The following is a 16,922-nucleotide window of genomic DNA, read 5'->3' as shown; positions in this document are numbered from 1 at the left end:
AGTTTCAGGAAAGAGGCCCTACTAAGAATTCTCTGACTTCCAGCATGCAGCAGGAGCACCTATTTTGGGTTGCATTTTATTCTGTTCTGATTTCTCAATCAATATAATTCCAACTGCTTTCTATTACCCTAAAATTCCTTAGACTTTCTGGTATTATAAAATAATAAATGAAAGCAGCTAAGATTAACTCAACACTGGGTAAACGTAAAAACTCAAGTGCTTTGTACATAATATCTCTTGATCTTCACAATAACCCTATGAGGTAGGTACTACTATCATCATCCTTATTTTACAGATGAGGAAATTGAAGACAAAAATTAAAAAAAAAAAAAAGAGTAAGAAACTTGCCCAAAGTCACATAGTTGGTAAATGTTAGAGCCTGGATTCAGACATAGATAATCTGGGTTCAAAGCCTTCCTATTGTACAATTATGATTTGTTCTTTTTCTTATGTCTGCCTTTTCTTTTGCAATGGTATTAAGAAACATAGAAAGGTAAATGGGTATGTTTAGGCCATCATTTTGTAATGAAAACCCATTGTTTTTATTACACCAGTACTGTTTTCACACCACACTTTTAATTGATAGAGAGATCTTTCAGAGAAAATGCAGCATCTAGTGAAGGAATCCAGTGACAGAAAACAAGCCCTTTGAAACTGTTAAATCAGAATAAACAGAGGTAATATATAGGATTCCCAAAATGAGAGACTTGAAAGTAGCAATTTCAAAAGTATAGGTTTTTTTTTTTTATCTAAGAAAACAATAAACAAAAGTATTTTTGTATTCTCAACAACCCATTAGTTACTGTCACACCACCAGAGAGAAGTTGAGGATGTACAAAAATTTTAGTGCCATCCTATTCCCTGACAGTGGCCTTCTTAATAATTCAATTGGACTATAATACAAATGATATACCTACCACATGCACTGTACTATGACTGGAAATGAAATGAAAGGCACTGTCCCACTATCCCTGCCCTTACAGAGCTTACAGTCTAATGGCAGGCATGGACAAGGAAACAAATGACTATAATTCTATGTGATAAGTGATATAATACAGGGAGGTACCCTGAGGGTGTCATCAGAACAGAGATAGGCCTTCCAAGGAGCTTTCCCTGGAAATAACTCTTAAACTAAGGGGTCAAGAATGCATTATTATTGGTTTGGGGAGATCATAAACTGAATTTATCATCTTTTCTCTCAAATCTACCCCACTACCCACCTATATAACACATACAAAGAGCACAAAGGTCCACACAAAGAGCTCCTCTTCAATGTTAGTTAAACCAATCAAGTCTCATCAGATTCTTCTTCCTTATATATCAAATTAATTCCCTACTCTCTGCTTCTAATACAGCTATCTTCGCTGCAGCCTCCATCATTTCTCACCTTGATAACTGTAATAACCTCATAATTGGTCTTTCAGTAAAATCAATTGTTAAAAAAACAAAAGGATTCTGAAAACTCCTGTTGGGTGGCATCCCACTTAATCTGGCTTTCTCCAGCTTCTTTTCTCCATACTCTTTCCCACTATGCTGAACTCCCTATAGTTCTCTGAGAGACTAGGCTCTGTTTTGCCTAACTCCCTATATTTAAGCTATGTGATCCCCATGATTAGAGATGTTCTAACCCTCTTTTGCTCATTAACACCTACTCAGCCTTTAAGTACATCTCTTCTGAAGTCATCCTGATGGCCACTCTTCTCTATGCTCCCCACAAGTGGAGTCAGGTACCTCTTCTGTGTAATTTCATACCATACTACCTCATAGGACACTTATCACAAAGAATTACACTCAGGTTAATTTCTGTAATTGTTTCTTTATCTGATCCTCTATTATCTAGATACTGAGCTAGTACACTGCCTGTTACACAGGAGGCAATCAAGAAATATTAAAAGAATGAAAGAATGAACGAACGAACGAAGAGAATTAAGTCTGTGAAGGCTGATGAGAGAACCAAAGGAGAGAGATAATGGAGAGGAGGACAGAACGCTGGAGCGGTACCCACCTCTAGTGGGGAGGAAGAAAGAAGCTAGTGAAGGAAACAGAATGAACAATCAAAGAGAAGAAGAAAACATCTAAGATTGTACAGTGAAGTAACCTAAAAGAAGAGGGAAATTTAAGAAGGTGCAGGTGGTCAACAGCATCAAACACTACAAACAGGTCAAAGAAGGCGAGAACTAAGACAAGACCACTGACGGAGAGGCAGTCACTGGTGGCTGATGATGGTGATGCTGGGTTTACTCCCGCCTCCCTCAGCACTGGCAGAAGCCACCTTCCTCAGCCATTGTTGGAGGCAGGTTAGGGCTTACAACAAAATAATCCATGGTGTCCGACTTACCTGCGCTAAGCTTTTTTCCATAATTAAAAAATTGAAAAAAAGAATACTCCAAAGAAAATAAAATCTCACCAGATATATGGTTATTTCACTACTTTGGGTGTTTTTTTTTTAAATATTTATAGTTGTACAAAACTGGTATTAAGTTCTATACCCTAATTTATAAATGTCTTAATTGTAATTAAATTTAGTTAGCCCAAGTTAGCTTTCTCATTGTAAATTAATAAATTAGCATCTTAGTTTATTTATTTATTTTTTTTTTTTTTAGCATCTTAGTTTATAAGTAGAAAAAAAATATTATAGATGTGCCTGCATGGCCACATATGCACAGTGGTCCTTGTCATATAATGCTAAAACTAGATCTTAATTTGTATCAAGAAAATTATTATTTATTAAGGATAACATATCACCCTAAGTATCTTATCTTGACCCATTTAGTCTAGATTTTATTCTTTCTACGCTGTGGAACATGGCTGTCAAAAATAGATTCGGTACTAGATATAGAAACATCTATAGCAGCTGCAAGACTTTTTTTTAAATAATCTTCAGTCAAAATTAGATATAGCGGGTTAAAAATAATTTAATAAAGTCTAAATCACCACATTAAGCATGCTTGTCTGACAATTTGTTATATCTAGAAAAATATATTTTTTTTTTTGGTATGGAGTATGTTTTGGTGGAAAAAAATAAGAAATAGAAGGAATGCAACATTTCTAAGAGTAAGAATTACTAGGCCAAAGGATGTCAACATTTTTAAGGCTTTCTACATCATATTGCCAAATTAAATCCAGATACGCTGTGTTAAATTTACACTTCCCTCAGTGTATGAGCTTCATATCACCATATTCTTGTCCACACTTGGTATTCTTATTTTTAGTCTTTAGCCAACCTCACAGATGAAAATGATATCTTATTTTAGTTGTCATGTTTATATAACTGTGAAAAGAAATATTTGTTCATGTTTATTGACTTTTCCTTTTTATGAATTGATTATTCATGTCTTTTTACCTATTTCTCTAGTGGGCATTTGCTTTTAAACTATTGATTTATAAGAGCTCTTTATATATTCATGATAGTAACCATTTGTTACAAATATTTCCCTTTTTAAAATTTATCTTGTTTTTTATGTTTTGTTTTTTTTTTTTTTTTTTTAAGTTTATTGAATACACTGCAAGGGAACGGCAGGCCAGACAACAAAGGAGAGATTGCTGTTATTTATGGTTTTTGACATAAGGGTGTTTTTTGTTTTGTTTTGTTTTGTTGACATAAGGGGTTTTATACAGTCAAATAAACTAATCTTTATTTCTTCCTCAGAATGGTATTTAGAAAAATTCTTTCCCACACCCATGTTTTATAGATTACCCACTCAAAGTTCTTTTTCATATATTTATAGTAGAATAATACTGATTTCAGTTAGATGATTTATTTCTACCACCTAATACACATTAAGTGATTCTAACTCCCTAAAACTTGTAATTACAATTCCAACAGTGGTCAATATGAAACACAGATTTAAAATTAAGTTCTAGACTTTTCTTACTCCAATTTTAGCTGTTTAGACAATTTTTAAAAACCAGAGATTTGAGTTTAGAAAATTCAAAGTTCCCTTTAACCCATATGAAGCACAGATCTCTTGCTAGTTATCACCCACCTCTCAAAAACCTGTTAGGGATCCTTATGATGGGACAGGACTGAATGAAGCGCCTCCTAACTGGGTCCCATCGTATTTTCTTCTTACCTGTTACCACAATTATCAGCAATAAGTCAGACACATACAACACATGGCAAATAATACAGTTACTGTAGTTATAAAGACAGAAAAACAGGAAACAAAACAATACTTGAATACAGAAAGAAATGATGTAAAGTAGCATTTAACCCTGTTTTGGAAGTCAAAACAAAATTAAATTAATATATAAGCAGTGATGAAGGTATTCAACTCATCCTCAAAGAATATGAACAACATGTGCACCATTTTTCAGAATTCTGATTCAACAGAACATGCATTCAATAATCACCAATGCCATCTTGTGGCAAAAATTCACCAGTAGCTTTACAAACAGATTAGAAATTATGACATTTTAAAAAAATCAGTGAATGTCAAAAAAGGAGCTCTGGCTAAAATTAATTTGGCACAATATGGGCTCCTGTTTTCTTCCAGGTTTGGTATTCTCTTATTAGTTATATGGTTAAGAGGATAAAGCAATGGGCACCATTCTTTGAATATGAAATAAGCCGATTAAAATGCTATAATTAAAATGTTATGATGACAACCAAATAAAGCAAACATTTAGTATCTTGGCGCTTCCACTGGGGGAGAGAGAGAAAAAAAGGAAATTCAGCTCCATATTAATCCCAATTAAAACTTATTTTGTTATAGTAGAAAAATACAAGACATTATCGAACTGTTAAATGGGATAATTCTATCTCTTCCCAAAATTTTGATAGCTCCCAAAGACAGCTTTTACTGGCAATACAAATAACATTTGTATAGAGCTTAAAGTTTACAAAGAGCTTCCACACATATTACCTCAGTTGATCCTCACAACAATCCTGTATGGATTCAACAGTCATTTCATTAAGCATCTGCTATGCCATGAGCCCTAGGCTAGGCCCTAGGGTAGTACAAGAAGGACTCCTACCCTCAACAGCTTTTGGTCTTATGAGGAAGGCAGGTGTCTAAACAAATAACTATATTACAGTGAAGTAATTGCTGTAACAGTGGCCATAAAAACACTTTGAGGAAGATATTATCATCTTAATTTTACAAGTCAGGAAGCCAAAGGACAATTAAGTGACTTAATGCCTGACCCAGCATCCAAGCTGAGTCTGTCTGACTTTAAAACCTGCCTTCTTTCCACTATACTACACCACACTTACCCTGTCTTAAGTTCCTTAGAAAGTGGGTTTGGCAATTGAAAATATATTTAGATGTTCATCAGCAAGGTCTGGTTTGTTTACTGTAGTACTTTTATATAGAGATACACAAATTGTGTGTAATGAAATGGCATTACTGCTGCATATGTATTTATTATTGTAGAGAAAACAGACTCTTTGGCATATGTATTTATTATTGTAGAGAAAACAGACTCTTTGGCAAGGGGAAGAATTATTTGTTTTTGCAAAAGGGTTATTTTTTAATTGTCTAAGTCTTTTAAATCAGCAATGCCCAAATGTTGGTCCGCAGACCACTGCTAGCCCTAAGGTGAAGACTGACCAGTCCCAAACAAAAAATAAAAAATGGAAAAGGCAGTGATTTTTTTTTTTTAAGGTAAAATGTTCCATGTAAAGGCCTGTCCTTTGTTCAGAGATTAGGAATTTTTTGTTATTAAATATGCTTTATTTTATGAGATGAAGGTGCTAGGAAATAGGTAGTTGGTTTTGGTTTTATTATTCTTTCTTGGAAAAACAAAACTTACAAGCCTATGTGTAGCCCCAAAATACATTTATTTTTTAAATTACAAGTTAATGACATCCAAAAGTCTGGAGAACCACAGCTTTAAATCAATACAATTTGTGTTGATGACTCCTAAGTCCAACATTGTAAACCATACTGTCAAAGGATACATAAGATGTATAAGAAACTTCCCTTGCCCTCAAGAAGCTTATAGTCTAATTAGGGAGACAAGACAGACACATAAAACAATTAGATAGCAATACAAGACAGAATATAACAAGTGATTAGCTTAAAATTTGACATTTTTATGCATCAAAAGTGTTAAAATGTACATACCCTTTGACCCAGCTATTCCACTTCTAGGAATTTATTCCTAAAGAAACAATCACAGATGCATGGAAAGATGTATGGACAAAAATATTCACTATGATATTATTTATAATGGTAAAAAATTAGAAACACTTTTAATGTCCAATGATAGGGAGATGGTTAAGTATGCCGAGTAAACATACTTAAATATGGTCATATTCCACACACCACTAAAAAGTATATACAATAATATTTATTAACATGAGAAAACATTCACAATATATTACAAACAAAAAATCCAAGTACAAAATTGTACCAGAGTATGACACCATATTAATAAAGAAAAAAGTGCTTGAAAAATTCATGAAAAATACAGGAAGGATATATACATCAATTTTTAATTGTGGTTATCTTTGGTTGGTTATTATGAGTGATTTTTGGATTTTTTCTCCTTAATGCTGGTCTTTATTTTCCAAGCTTTCCCATTGAGTAGCATTACTTTTGGACTGGAAGAAAAATAATACCATATTATTTTATTTTTTTAAACTATGCTTAAAAAAATACTGTAAAGAAATATACCAAAGTGTTAGCAGTGGTTATGATTAGGGTTGAGGGTTATCGTCTCCTTCATATTATCCAAAAATTCCATGACATATTTTATAATGGAAAAATATAAACAAATTTAGAAGAATACTAAGGGAATAACATTGAAAATTACTGAACCAAAATTATAATTTTAAAAAATCCCTTTGATGTTTTCTCAGAGCTCTGTCAAACATCTTTGGCCTGTTTCTCTGTCAACCACCAACATAAGTCTGTCATAGGTGCAGGTTAATGTTGACTCTACAGAGGTTATTAACGAAAAGTAGGCACTGACTTCAGAACCCATGTTTTCTTCCTTCACCCAAAGATCAGAAACAGACAGAAACCAGCAACATAGCAAATATATGTGTTTCCAATTGCATATAGATATATTCCTGTTCTGCAGTTTTGTTTATTGAAGCTTTTTTATATATTCAAACTGCCAACCTTCATTTGATTGCTTCTACTCTTCAAAACAAAAACAAAAAACATGTCTTCAATGATATTAATATTTAATTTTTTGCTAATGTTGATAATTTTTTAAAAAGAAATCTCTATGCCCGACACAGAGCTCAAACTCATGAACCCAAGATCAAGAGTCATGGCTCTACTGACTGAGCCAGGCTAGCACCCCTATTTTTTGCTAATTTAAAATTTTTTCTACTTCCTACTAAATTTATTTCATTAATAATATGACATAAGCATTGACTGAAATATAATAGAGTGGTAGGCTGAGCACACTCCCCTTTCCCCAAAGCCTAGCAAATAACACAGAAGCCATTAAAAAAAAAAATCTATAATCAAAAGAAAGCAAGAAATGTCTTTAGTGGACTAATGCTATGAGGAATCACTGAAACACAAAAAACACGGTCCTATACACCCAGAGTAGAGGGCTACTGCAAATGGTCAGAGCAGCCCTTACAGTAAAATAAGCCCAAAGGCAAAAAATAGCAAGAAGAACTAAAACTTAGAGAGTTTACAGATTGGGGGGTGGCACAGAAGTTACAAAGCAAATCAGCCTGTCTCCCATTAACCTCTTTGGGTCAAGCATTATGGAATAGGGGTATTTGCTTCCAGATGGGAATAGCGGCATCAAAAAAGACAGGTAGGAACAATGAGTATAAACATTGGATCAGAGATAAGACAGAACCCTGGATGGATATTAATCCCCAGGTAGAAGAGGGGACAGATATACTAAAGAAGACTTGTAATGGGGCAGCCCCGGTGGCTTAGGAGTTTAGCGCCGCTTTCAGCCCAGGGCATGATCCTGGAGACCTGGGATTGAGTCCCACGTCGGGCTCCCTTCATGGAGACTGCTTCTCCCTCTGCTTGTGTCTCTGTTTCTCTCTCTCTCTCTAATGAATAAATAAATAAAATCTTAAAAAAAAAAAGACTTGTAATGGTACACTCTATCTCACTGCACATTTCATCTCTACCCACGATCAGTGGAGACCTACTGCAATAATAGACATAACATTCACAGGAAGGCTAACAAAGACTCTCAAATAAAGATGAATGAGCACAAAACCAAGACCCAAACATGAAAAAGAGGCATGAGTGTGACAAACAGAACAACTCACACCCAAAGAGAGTTGATAGGTTAAATGGGGTAAGACCTTAGATCAATATAACTAATATCCTCAGAGATATGCAAGATAATAATACATTTATTTTAAAAAGAAATCAACTGGAACTCTTAGAAAATAAATTTTGACCACTGAACTAAAAAACCTAACAACTGAAAAGATATAGTTAATGAGCAAACTAAATTAGTACAATGAAAGATGGAGCCAAGAAACTCAGCAGAACACAGTACAGAAGAAAAGTAGAAAGTATTTCACAAAGTTAAGATTAAAAGAATTAAGCAATCTCTAACAAAACTCCAGCTGCCTTTTTTTCCAGAAATAGACAAGCTAATTGTAAACTTCATATGGAAATTCAAGGAACCCAGAAAACCAAAGCAATCTTGAACTAAATTGGAAGATTCGCAGTTCCTGACTTCAAAACTTACTATAAAGATACAGTACTCAAAACAGTTTAGTACTGGCATACGATGGACATATACATCAATGGAACAGAATTTAGAGTCCACAGGTAAACCCAAAAATCTATGGTCAATTGACTTTTGACAAAGGTGACAAGACTACTCAATGGGGAAGAACAGTCTTTTCAACAGATGGTCCACATTCTATATCTACTAAAACTTTTAATTGTGAGTGTGAAATTAAGACATTTTTTAATGTACAAGGACACAAAAATTTTGTTTCCCTCAGACTTCTGGTGAAAGAATTACTCAACGATATATACCTGGAGTTTAAAAAATTAATCCAAAAACAATAACAAGGTATAAGAAAGGAGTAAGGAGAGAAACCAGTAAGGCCTTGAAGTTAAGTGCTAATTGGGAAAAGAACAAAATACAAAAGTTTACTAATATTTATTTTTTTAAGATTTATTTATTTATTAATGAGAGAGAGAGAGAGGCAGAGACACAGGCAGAGAGTGAAGCAGGCTACCCTCAGGGAGCCTGATGCGGGACTCTATCCCAGACACGGGATCACGCCCTGAGCCAAAGGCAGATGCCCAACCGCTGAGCCACTCAGGTGTCCCAGTTTACTAATATTTAAAACTACAATGTCAGATGGTATTGAAGGAATGATTGTGAGGGCAATAAGGTTGAGAGAAGGAAAAGCAGAATGATAAAGTCTTTGCCTTGTTCAGAAGAAAGATATAGAAAGTGATTAACTCAGATATTGATAGGAAAATACAAATTCGGTATTGTGTAAAAAGTTTAAGAGAACTAGATGGCTTCATTCCAAACGTTTAAGGAAGATATAATACTTATCTTACACAATGTTTTCAGAGAACAGAGAAACTTTTTAATGAGACTAATAGAACCTTGATATCAAAATCTGATAATGATATTAAGAATAACTACAGGTCAACATCTCTTATAAACAGGCACAAAAATTCCAAATAAAATATTACCAAGTAAAATCAAATTATATAAAAGGATAATACATCATGATCAAGTGAAATTTATTCCAAGAATTCTTTTTATTTAAATTCAGTTTGCCAACACATAGTATAACACCCAGTGCTCATCACATCATGTTATTCCAAGAATTTAAGGCTGATTTAAAACCAGTACAACTCATCACATTAGCAGAATAAAGAGAAAAACCATATGATCATCTCAATCAATGAAGAAAAGGCACTTGGTAAAATTCAATACCCAGCAAACTGGGAAAAAAAGAAACGTATGCTCACACAAAAACCCATACATAAATGTTCACTGTAGCTTCTTCAATAATAGCCAAAATCTGGAAAACACCTTCCAATGAATGAGTGGTTTAATTGTGGTATATCCATACCATGGCATAATGTTCAATATTAATGAACTACTGATCTATGTTAACAACTTGGATGGCTCCCAAGGGAATTGTGCTGAATGAAAAAAGTCAATGTCAAAAAGGTTACATATTGTAGGATTCCATTTATATAACATTCTTGAAATGACAAAATTGTAAGGATGGAAAACAGATTAGTGGTTGCCAGGGGCTTACCGGGGAGGTGGCTGTGGCTATAAAAGGATAACATGAGGAGTCACTGCAATTGATCTGTTCTGTATCTTAATTAGGTGGTCACACAAATCTACACATGTGATAGATGTACCCAGATCTCAATACAAACGTACACACAAATGAATGCGCGTAAAACTAATGAAATCAGTAAGGTCAGTGGGTGGTATCAATGTCACTTCTCGGCTGTGTTATCATACATTAGAAACAAGATGTTATCATTTGGGGAAACTAGATGAAGGGTATGTGGAGCATTCTGTATTATTTCTTACAACTGCATGTGAATCTACAGTATCTTGAAGTATAAAAACTTTTTAATGAAAAAACTTGACATGGGACAGATTACCCTCAAAATGATATATCTGAAAGAATTATATTTTTAAAGATAGAACTATTTAACATGATCTGAAAATTCTTTTTTTTTTTTTTAAAGATTTATTTATTTATTCATGAGAGACACAAGACTGAGAGGCAGAGACAGGCAGAGGGAGAAGCAGGCTCCTTGCAGGGAGCCTGATGCAGGACTCAATCCCGAATCCTGGGATTATGACCTGAGCCGAAGGCAGGCGCCCAACTGCTGAGCCACCCAGGCATCCCAACATGATCTAAAAATTCTGATTTAGGTGGCTATGCCACATGGTATGGTCCTATTGCTTTATAGAATTCAGTGCTGTTTCAAAAGAGAAGCAAATTAATACTGTATTCAGAATCGATGCACAGTTGTGTAGATTGCTCACTTTCCAAGCACTCCATGCCAAAGGGCTAAGTGGGGCTAAAATCCAGTCTGCACTCTACTCCCCAGTGCACCCACAGGGCTATGTTTACCCAGAAGAGACATTTTTATTTATTTATTCATTTATTTAAAGTTTTTTTTTTAATATTTAAGTAATCTCTATGCCCAATGCGGGGCTTGAACTCACAACTCCAAGATTAAGAGTCACATGCTCCACCAACCAAGCCAGCCAAGTATGCCTAGAAGAGGTGTTTTTAAATAATGTGCACAATGGCACACTTTGGGCTAGTGGTGACCCACTTATTAAGTAAATCACTTTCTTTTACACTTATGAGAATTATTGAGTATCTATTCCCAGCACTTAAACACACTCATCTTTAAGTTTCTGCCTTTTGCTATTCAAAGCAAGAAGATCTGAACCCTACCTTAATTCGGTTGTGTTGGTTGAATATATAGTATTCTTTAGGAGGCTTTAGTTCTGTCTCAAATCCTTTTTGAAACAAAGTGGTATATAAATCAATACAAACTAAAATATAGAGTGCTACATTGTACTGTTATGGCTTTATATATACATACATATATATAAAGAAGTGCATTCCCTTAATAACAATACCGTTCTAAGAACTCATTTAATCAGGGTGCCTGGGTGGCTCAGTTTGTTAAGCATCTGCCTTTGGGTCAGGTCATGATCCCAGGGTCCTGGAATTGAGCCTCACATCAGGCTCTCTTCTCAGCAGGGAATCTGATTCTCTCTCTCCCTTGCTCCTCCCCCTGCTTGTGCCCTCTCATGCTCTATTTCTCAAATAAATAAATAAAATCTTTAAAAAAAAAGAACTCACTTAATCTTCACCACAACTCTTTGAGGTAGGTAATACTATGATTCCCAATTACAGATAAGGAAACAAAGACAGATTAAGTAATTTTCCCAAGGTCACTTAGCTAAGCAAATGAAAAATCTGGGATTCAAATCCATACAGTTTAGATCCAAATCACTCTTTAAACATTTTTAAAAAGATTTTATTTATTTATTCATGAGAGACACAGAGAGAGGGAGGCAGAGACATAGGCAGAGGGAGAAGCTGGTTCCATGCAGGGGGCCCAATGTGGGACTCCATCCTGGGTCTCTGGGATCACGACCTAAGCCGAAGGCAGATGCTTAACCGCTGAGCCACCCAGGCGTCCTTAAACTTTTTTTTTTAATTTTTTTTTTAAGTTTTATTTATTTAAGTAATCCCTACATTCAAAGTGGGGCCCAAACTCATGACCCTGAGATCAAGAGTCAAATGTTCTACAGACTGTGCCACCCAGGTATTCCAGGGAGTCACAGTATTGAGGCAAAAGCACCTATATGTCCCTCAGCTATCAGATATGTTATATTGCCTGTTTTAACTATACCATTTACTTATTTATTTTTTAAAACATTATTTTTCTTCTAAGGTTTTTGTTTTTTAAGATTTATTTATTCATTTTAGAGAAAGAGAAAGAGAGCGCGTGCCTGAGCTGGAGGGGAAGCAGGAGAGGAAGCAGACTCCCCACTGAGCAGGGAGACCAACATAGGGCTCAATCCCAGGACCCTGGGCTCATTAACCCACTCAGCCACCCAGGTACCCCTAAGATATTTTAAGTTTTATTTATTTAAGTAATCTCTACACTCCACGTGGGGCTTGAATTCTGGACCCCAAGATCGAAGAGTCATACATTTTATCAACTAAGGCAGCTGGGTGCCCCTATTTATTTAAAACATTCTGTTTTCATCTATATTTCTGTTTATAAACCAACTCAGTTATTTTTGACACTAAGAGAGGAATAAATGGTAAGTGAATGAAAATGCTGGTTCTTGCTATCTCTGTTGCTCGACATTTCTGTTGTTCATTAAAACATGTTCATCTCCCCGGCCGCACTTCATTTTTCTTTTTTTTTTTTCCTCACATTAGTCTCTTGTTTCTTCTGACTTTACTCTTTGCTGACATTTGCAGCAAAAAGTAGGCCTATCATGCATAGGCTTCTATAAAAGTGGAGTAATCACAGGACATTGAAAGATCTTTTCAAACCTCTTTGTCATTTGGTTTATGCTATTAGTTATTCAAGCATGGGAGCCCGGGTGGCTCAGTGGTTTAGCGCTGCCTTTAGCCCAGGATGTGGTCCTGGAGACCCGGGATCAAGTCCCACATCGGGCTCCCTGCATGGAGCCTGCTGCTCCCTCTGCCTGTGTCTCTGCCTCTCTCACTGTCTCTCATGAATAAATAAATAAAATTAAAAAAAATAGTTATTCAAGCATTACTGAAGAAAAGAAAAAAGCCTTTGGTTAAGGAGTTTTGTCTTTGGGGAAGGCAGGCAGGCACAGGAGGAGTTGTACAAGGCTCAAACTGTTCCAAAAGCTAGATGGGATATTAAAACCAGTATTCATTAAAGACTGAATGCTAAGCCATACTGTCCTTCCTTAGAAATAGTAAAAATGGGGCACCTGGATGGCTAGTCAGTTGAGTGTCTGCCTTTGGCTCAGGTCATGATCCCGGGGTCCTGGGATGGAGCCCCATTTCGGGCTCTCTGCTCAGCGGGAAACCTGCTTCTCCCTCTTCCTTTGCCCCTCTCCCTGTTCATGCTTGTGTTCTCTTTCTTTCTCTCAAATAAATAAATAAATAAAATCTTTAAAAGAAAAAAAAAGGGGAATGCCTGGGTAGCTCAGTGGTTGAGCATCTGCCTTTGGCTCAGGGAGTGACCCAGTCTGGGGATCAAGTCCCACATCGAGCTTCCTGTGAGGAGACTGCTTCTCCCTCTGCCTGAGTCTCTGCCTCTCTGTGTCTCTCATGGATAAATAAATAAAAACTTAAAAAAAAAAAAAAAAAAGGGAAGGAAGGAAGGAAGGAAGGAAGGAAGGAAGGAAGGAAGGAAGGAAGTTAAAACAAGATAGGGCTAAAAACTTTACAGATTAAAAATTAATAAAAAAGCCTAATTCAGGGCAGCCCTGGTGGTTCAGAGGTTTAGCGCCACCTTCAGCCAGGGCATGATCCTGGAGACCTGGGATCCAGTCCCACGTTGGGTTCCTGGCAGGGAGCCTGCTTCTCCCTCTGCCTGTCTCTCTCTGTCTCTCTCTTTCTCTCTGTCATGAATAAATAAATAAAATCTTAAGAAAAAAGAAAAAGCCTAATTCATAAACCTAGATTTGTGCTAGATTAAAATATTAAATTTACCAAAAAAATCTTCGGAACACTTCTGATTTAAAATAGCACCACATTCTTAATGTTTATGAATGGCTGCCAAGACTTTGAAATAAATTTTAAAATAAAAACCTCACCCTTTTGGATCAGCTTAATCTTTTGATAGAAAGAATTAACTATAAATATACCATAAACTATATGCATACTAGATGGTCTCTAAAGCTCTAAAAATTCTACAACTCTCAATGGAATCAGAAATGCTCCAAGAGTCTTGGAAATTAACTAGAGCAATAGTTCCTGAAATGTTGGACTAGCTGGCTCATTGCAAACTTATTAAAAACAATAAAAATAAAAACAAAACCAAAAGTCAAATTACCAGGTCCATCTAGGTAGGTCTGGCACATTAATTTTGGTGGGGAATCAGGTTCTATTGAGGCTAATAAAATTATTGGCTCTCTTCCCGTTTTTCCCAGAAAAATGCCTATATACTCAAAATTTTATATAAGATAGAATTCCCTAAAGACTAGCCACATATTCATGAATTGATGAACCTCAGGTTATGAAGTAAAAAAGAATTCCGACCCAGAATGTTATAAATATTTTCCAAAGGCTGGTTAAATGGAAGAAGGAATAGATTTATTCCATATTCTACAAGAAGACACAACTGGCAGAAAGTCATAAAATCTGCTGAATTTAAGGCAAGTCTTTGTAATAATTACTCAACAAACAATCTGACAGCCTTCTGCACAATATAATGGGCAGCCCATCAATCTAAAGGTCAAAATAAGTAGGCCTCTTTATTTATTTTTTTATTTTTGTTTTTGTTTTTTTTTTAGTAGGCCTCTTTAAAATAGAGATTTAGGGGATCCCTGGGTGGCGCAGCGGTTTAGCGCCTGCCTTTGGCCCAGGGCGCGATCCTGGAGACCCGGGATCGAATCCCACATCAGACTCCCGGTGCATGGAGCCTGCCTCTGCCTGTGTCTCTGCCTCTCTCTCTCTGTGACTATCATGAATAAATAAAAATAAAAAAAAATAAATAAATAAAATAAAATAGAGATTTAGGAGCACCTGGCTGGCTCAGTCAGTAAAGCATGTGACTTCTGATCTTGGAGTCATGAGTTCAAGTCCCTAACTTATGCATAGATACTTTTTAAACAAAATTAAAATAGAGATTAAAAAAAAAAAAGATTAAAGCTATTGTGGGAAGGATTCCCATACTAGATAGAAGATAAGGTAAAATAATTTTTAAGGTCTTTTTCAATTTTAATATTTTATGGTTCTAAAGAGTTTTAGAAGAGGGGGAAAAGTAAAAAGTTAATTTTAAAACTTTTTTGGGGGATCCCTGGGTGGCGCAGCGGTTTGGCGCTTGCCTTTGGCCCAGGGCGCGATCCTGGAGACCTGGGATCAAATCCCACGTCGGGCTCCCAGTGCATGGAGCCTGCTTCTCTCTCTGCCTGTGTCTCTGCTTCTCCCTCTCTCTCTGTGTGACTATCATAAATAAATAAAAATTAAAAAATAAATAAATAAAATAAAATAAAACTTTTTTGGGGGGTGACCCCTGGGTAGCTCAGTGGTTGAGCATCTGCCTTTAGCTCAGGGCGTGATCCTGGAGTTCTGGGATTGAGTCCCACATTGGGCTCCCTGCATGGAGCCTGCTTCCACCTCTCTCTGTGTATGGCTCATGAATAAATAAAATAAAATAAAATAATATAAAATAAAATATTTTTTTAAAATTTAAATTTAAATTTAAAAAATGAGCTGAAACCAATACTGAACTGTCAACTAACTAACATGTCAACTAACTGGAATTTAAATTAAATAAATAATTAATTAAAAAATAAAAATGAATATGGCATACATCATACAACCCTAGAAATAACTTTATCATGGAATGCCTGGGTAGCTCAGCGGTTGAGCATCTGCCTTCAGCTCAGGTGGTGATCCCTCAGTCCCAGGATCAAGTTTCATACTGGGCTCCTTGCAAGGAGCCTGGTGTCCCTCTGCCTATGTCTCTGCCTGTGTCTCTCACGAATAAATAAATAAAATCTTAAAAAAAAAAAAAAATCAGCTTACTTTCTAACTAAATATTCGAATCCTAATATACTAAAATAAAGATGTACAGTAATAATCCAGAGTCAGAGTACATGACTTGGTGTTTTCTGGGTTTCCTACACTCTAACAGAGTATGATCTCTCTTCCTAAAAACATCCTTGAGGGAGAGAGAGAAAGACTATGTATTGGGTGAGTGTAGATACAAGAGACTAAATATAAAAAACAGATTTTTTAAATCAATACACTCTGATAATGCCTGATGAACTAAAATTTTGCAACCTCCCTCCTTTAAGGAGCACCAAAGATAGGCAGCTCTTTAGAGACACAAAACCCTCCCTATTTCTGCAAGTGAAACTAAGGAACCAAGCAGAAGGAAATTTGCATATTCTAATCGTTAAATGACCATATCTAGAAATATCACTTATTACTTGATTCTGTTTCCTGATTACAATTAGAAAAGTAATCAATTTTAAAGTGAAGACACAACTGTTCTTCATGAACTCACTTTCCCTTCTCTCAGGTCATCATTTTCTGTTGGCAAGTGCAATGTATTCAAAGAAAATACCTAGACATGACCAAGGGCAATAAAAGCTTGTGTTGGATCAAATCTGGCAAAAAAGCAACAAAATATTCATGAAATAGCAAATTTCTAATGTCTGCTACCTAATCTAAAACTGTTTTTAGGGGAACCTGGGAGGCTCAGCCAGTTGGGTGACCGACTCTTGATTTCAGCTCGTCATGATCTCAGGGTCATGAGATGAAGCCCCATGTCAGGCTC

The 16,922-nt window shown here is 35.8% G+C and overlaps 1 protein-coding gene across 2 annotated transcripts in view; it reads right to left on the bottom strand.

Moving 5' to 3' along the window:
- KLHDC10 (kelch domain containing 10) overlaps positions 1–16,922 on the bottom strand; it is a 61,959-nt gene that overhangs the window by 27,143 nt on the left and 17,894 nt on the right. Inside the window, exon 2 of one of the 2 annotated variants that reach the window (XM_072784559.1) lies at positions 3,987–4,073. The exons of the other annotated variant lie outside the window; for it this stretch is intronic. Coding sequence (XP_072640660.1) covers positions 3,987–4,073 — 87 coding nt within the window. The remainder of the gene's footprint in view (positions 1–3,986; positions 4,074–16,922) is intronic. 2 annotated transcript variants of the gene reach the window in all.

Source organism: Canis lupus, chromosome 18, assembly GCF_048164855.1.
Source record: "Canis lupus baileyi chromosome 18, mCanLup2.hap1, whole genome shotgun sequence".
NCBI lineage: Eukaryota > Metazoa > Chordata > Mammalia > Carnivora > Canidae > Canis > Canis lupus.
Note: the sequence above shows the minus strand (reverse complement) of the source record. Positions and strands in the feature narration are given on the sequence as shown.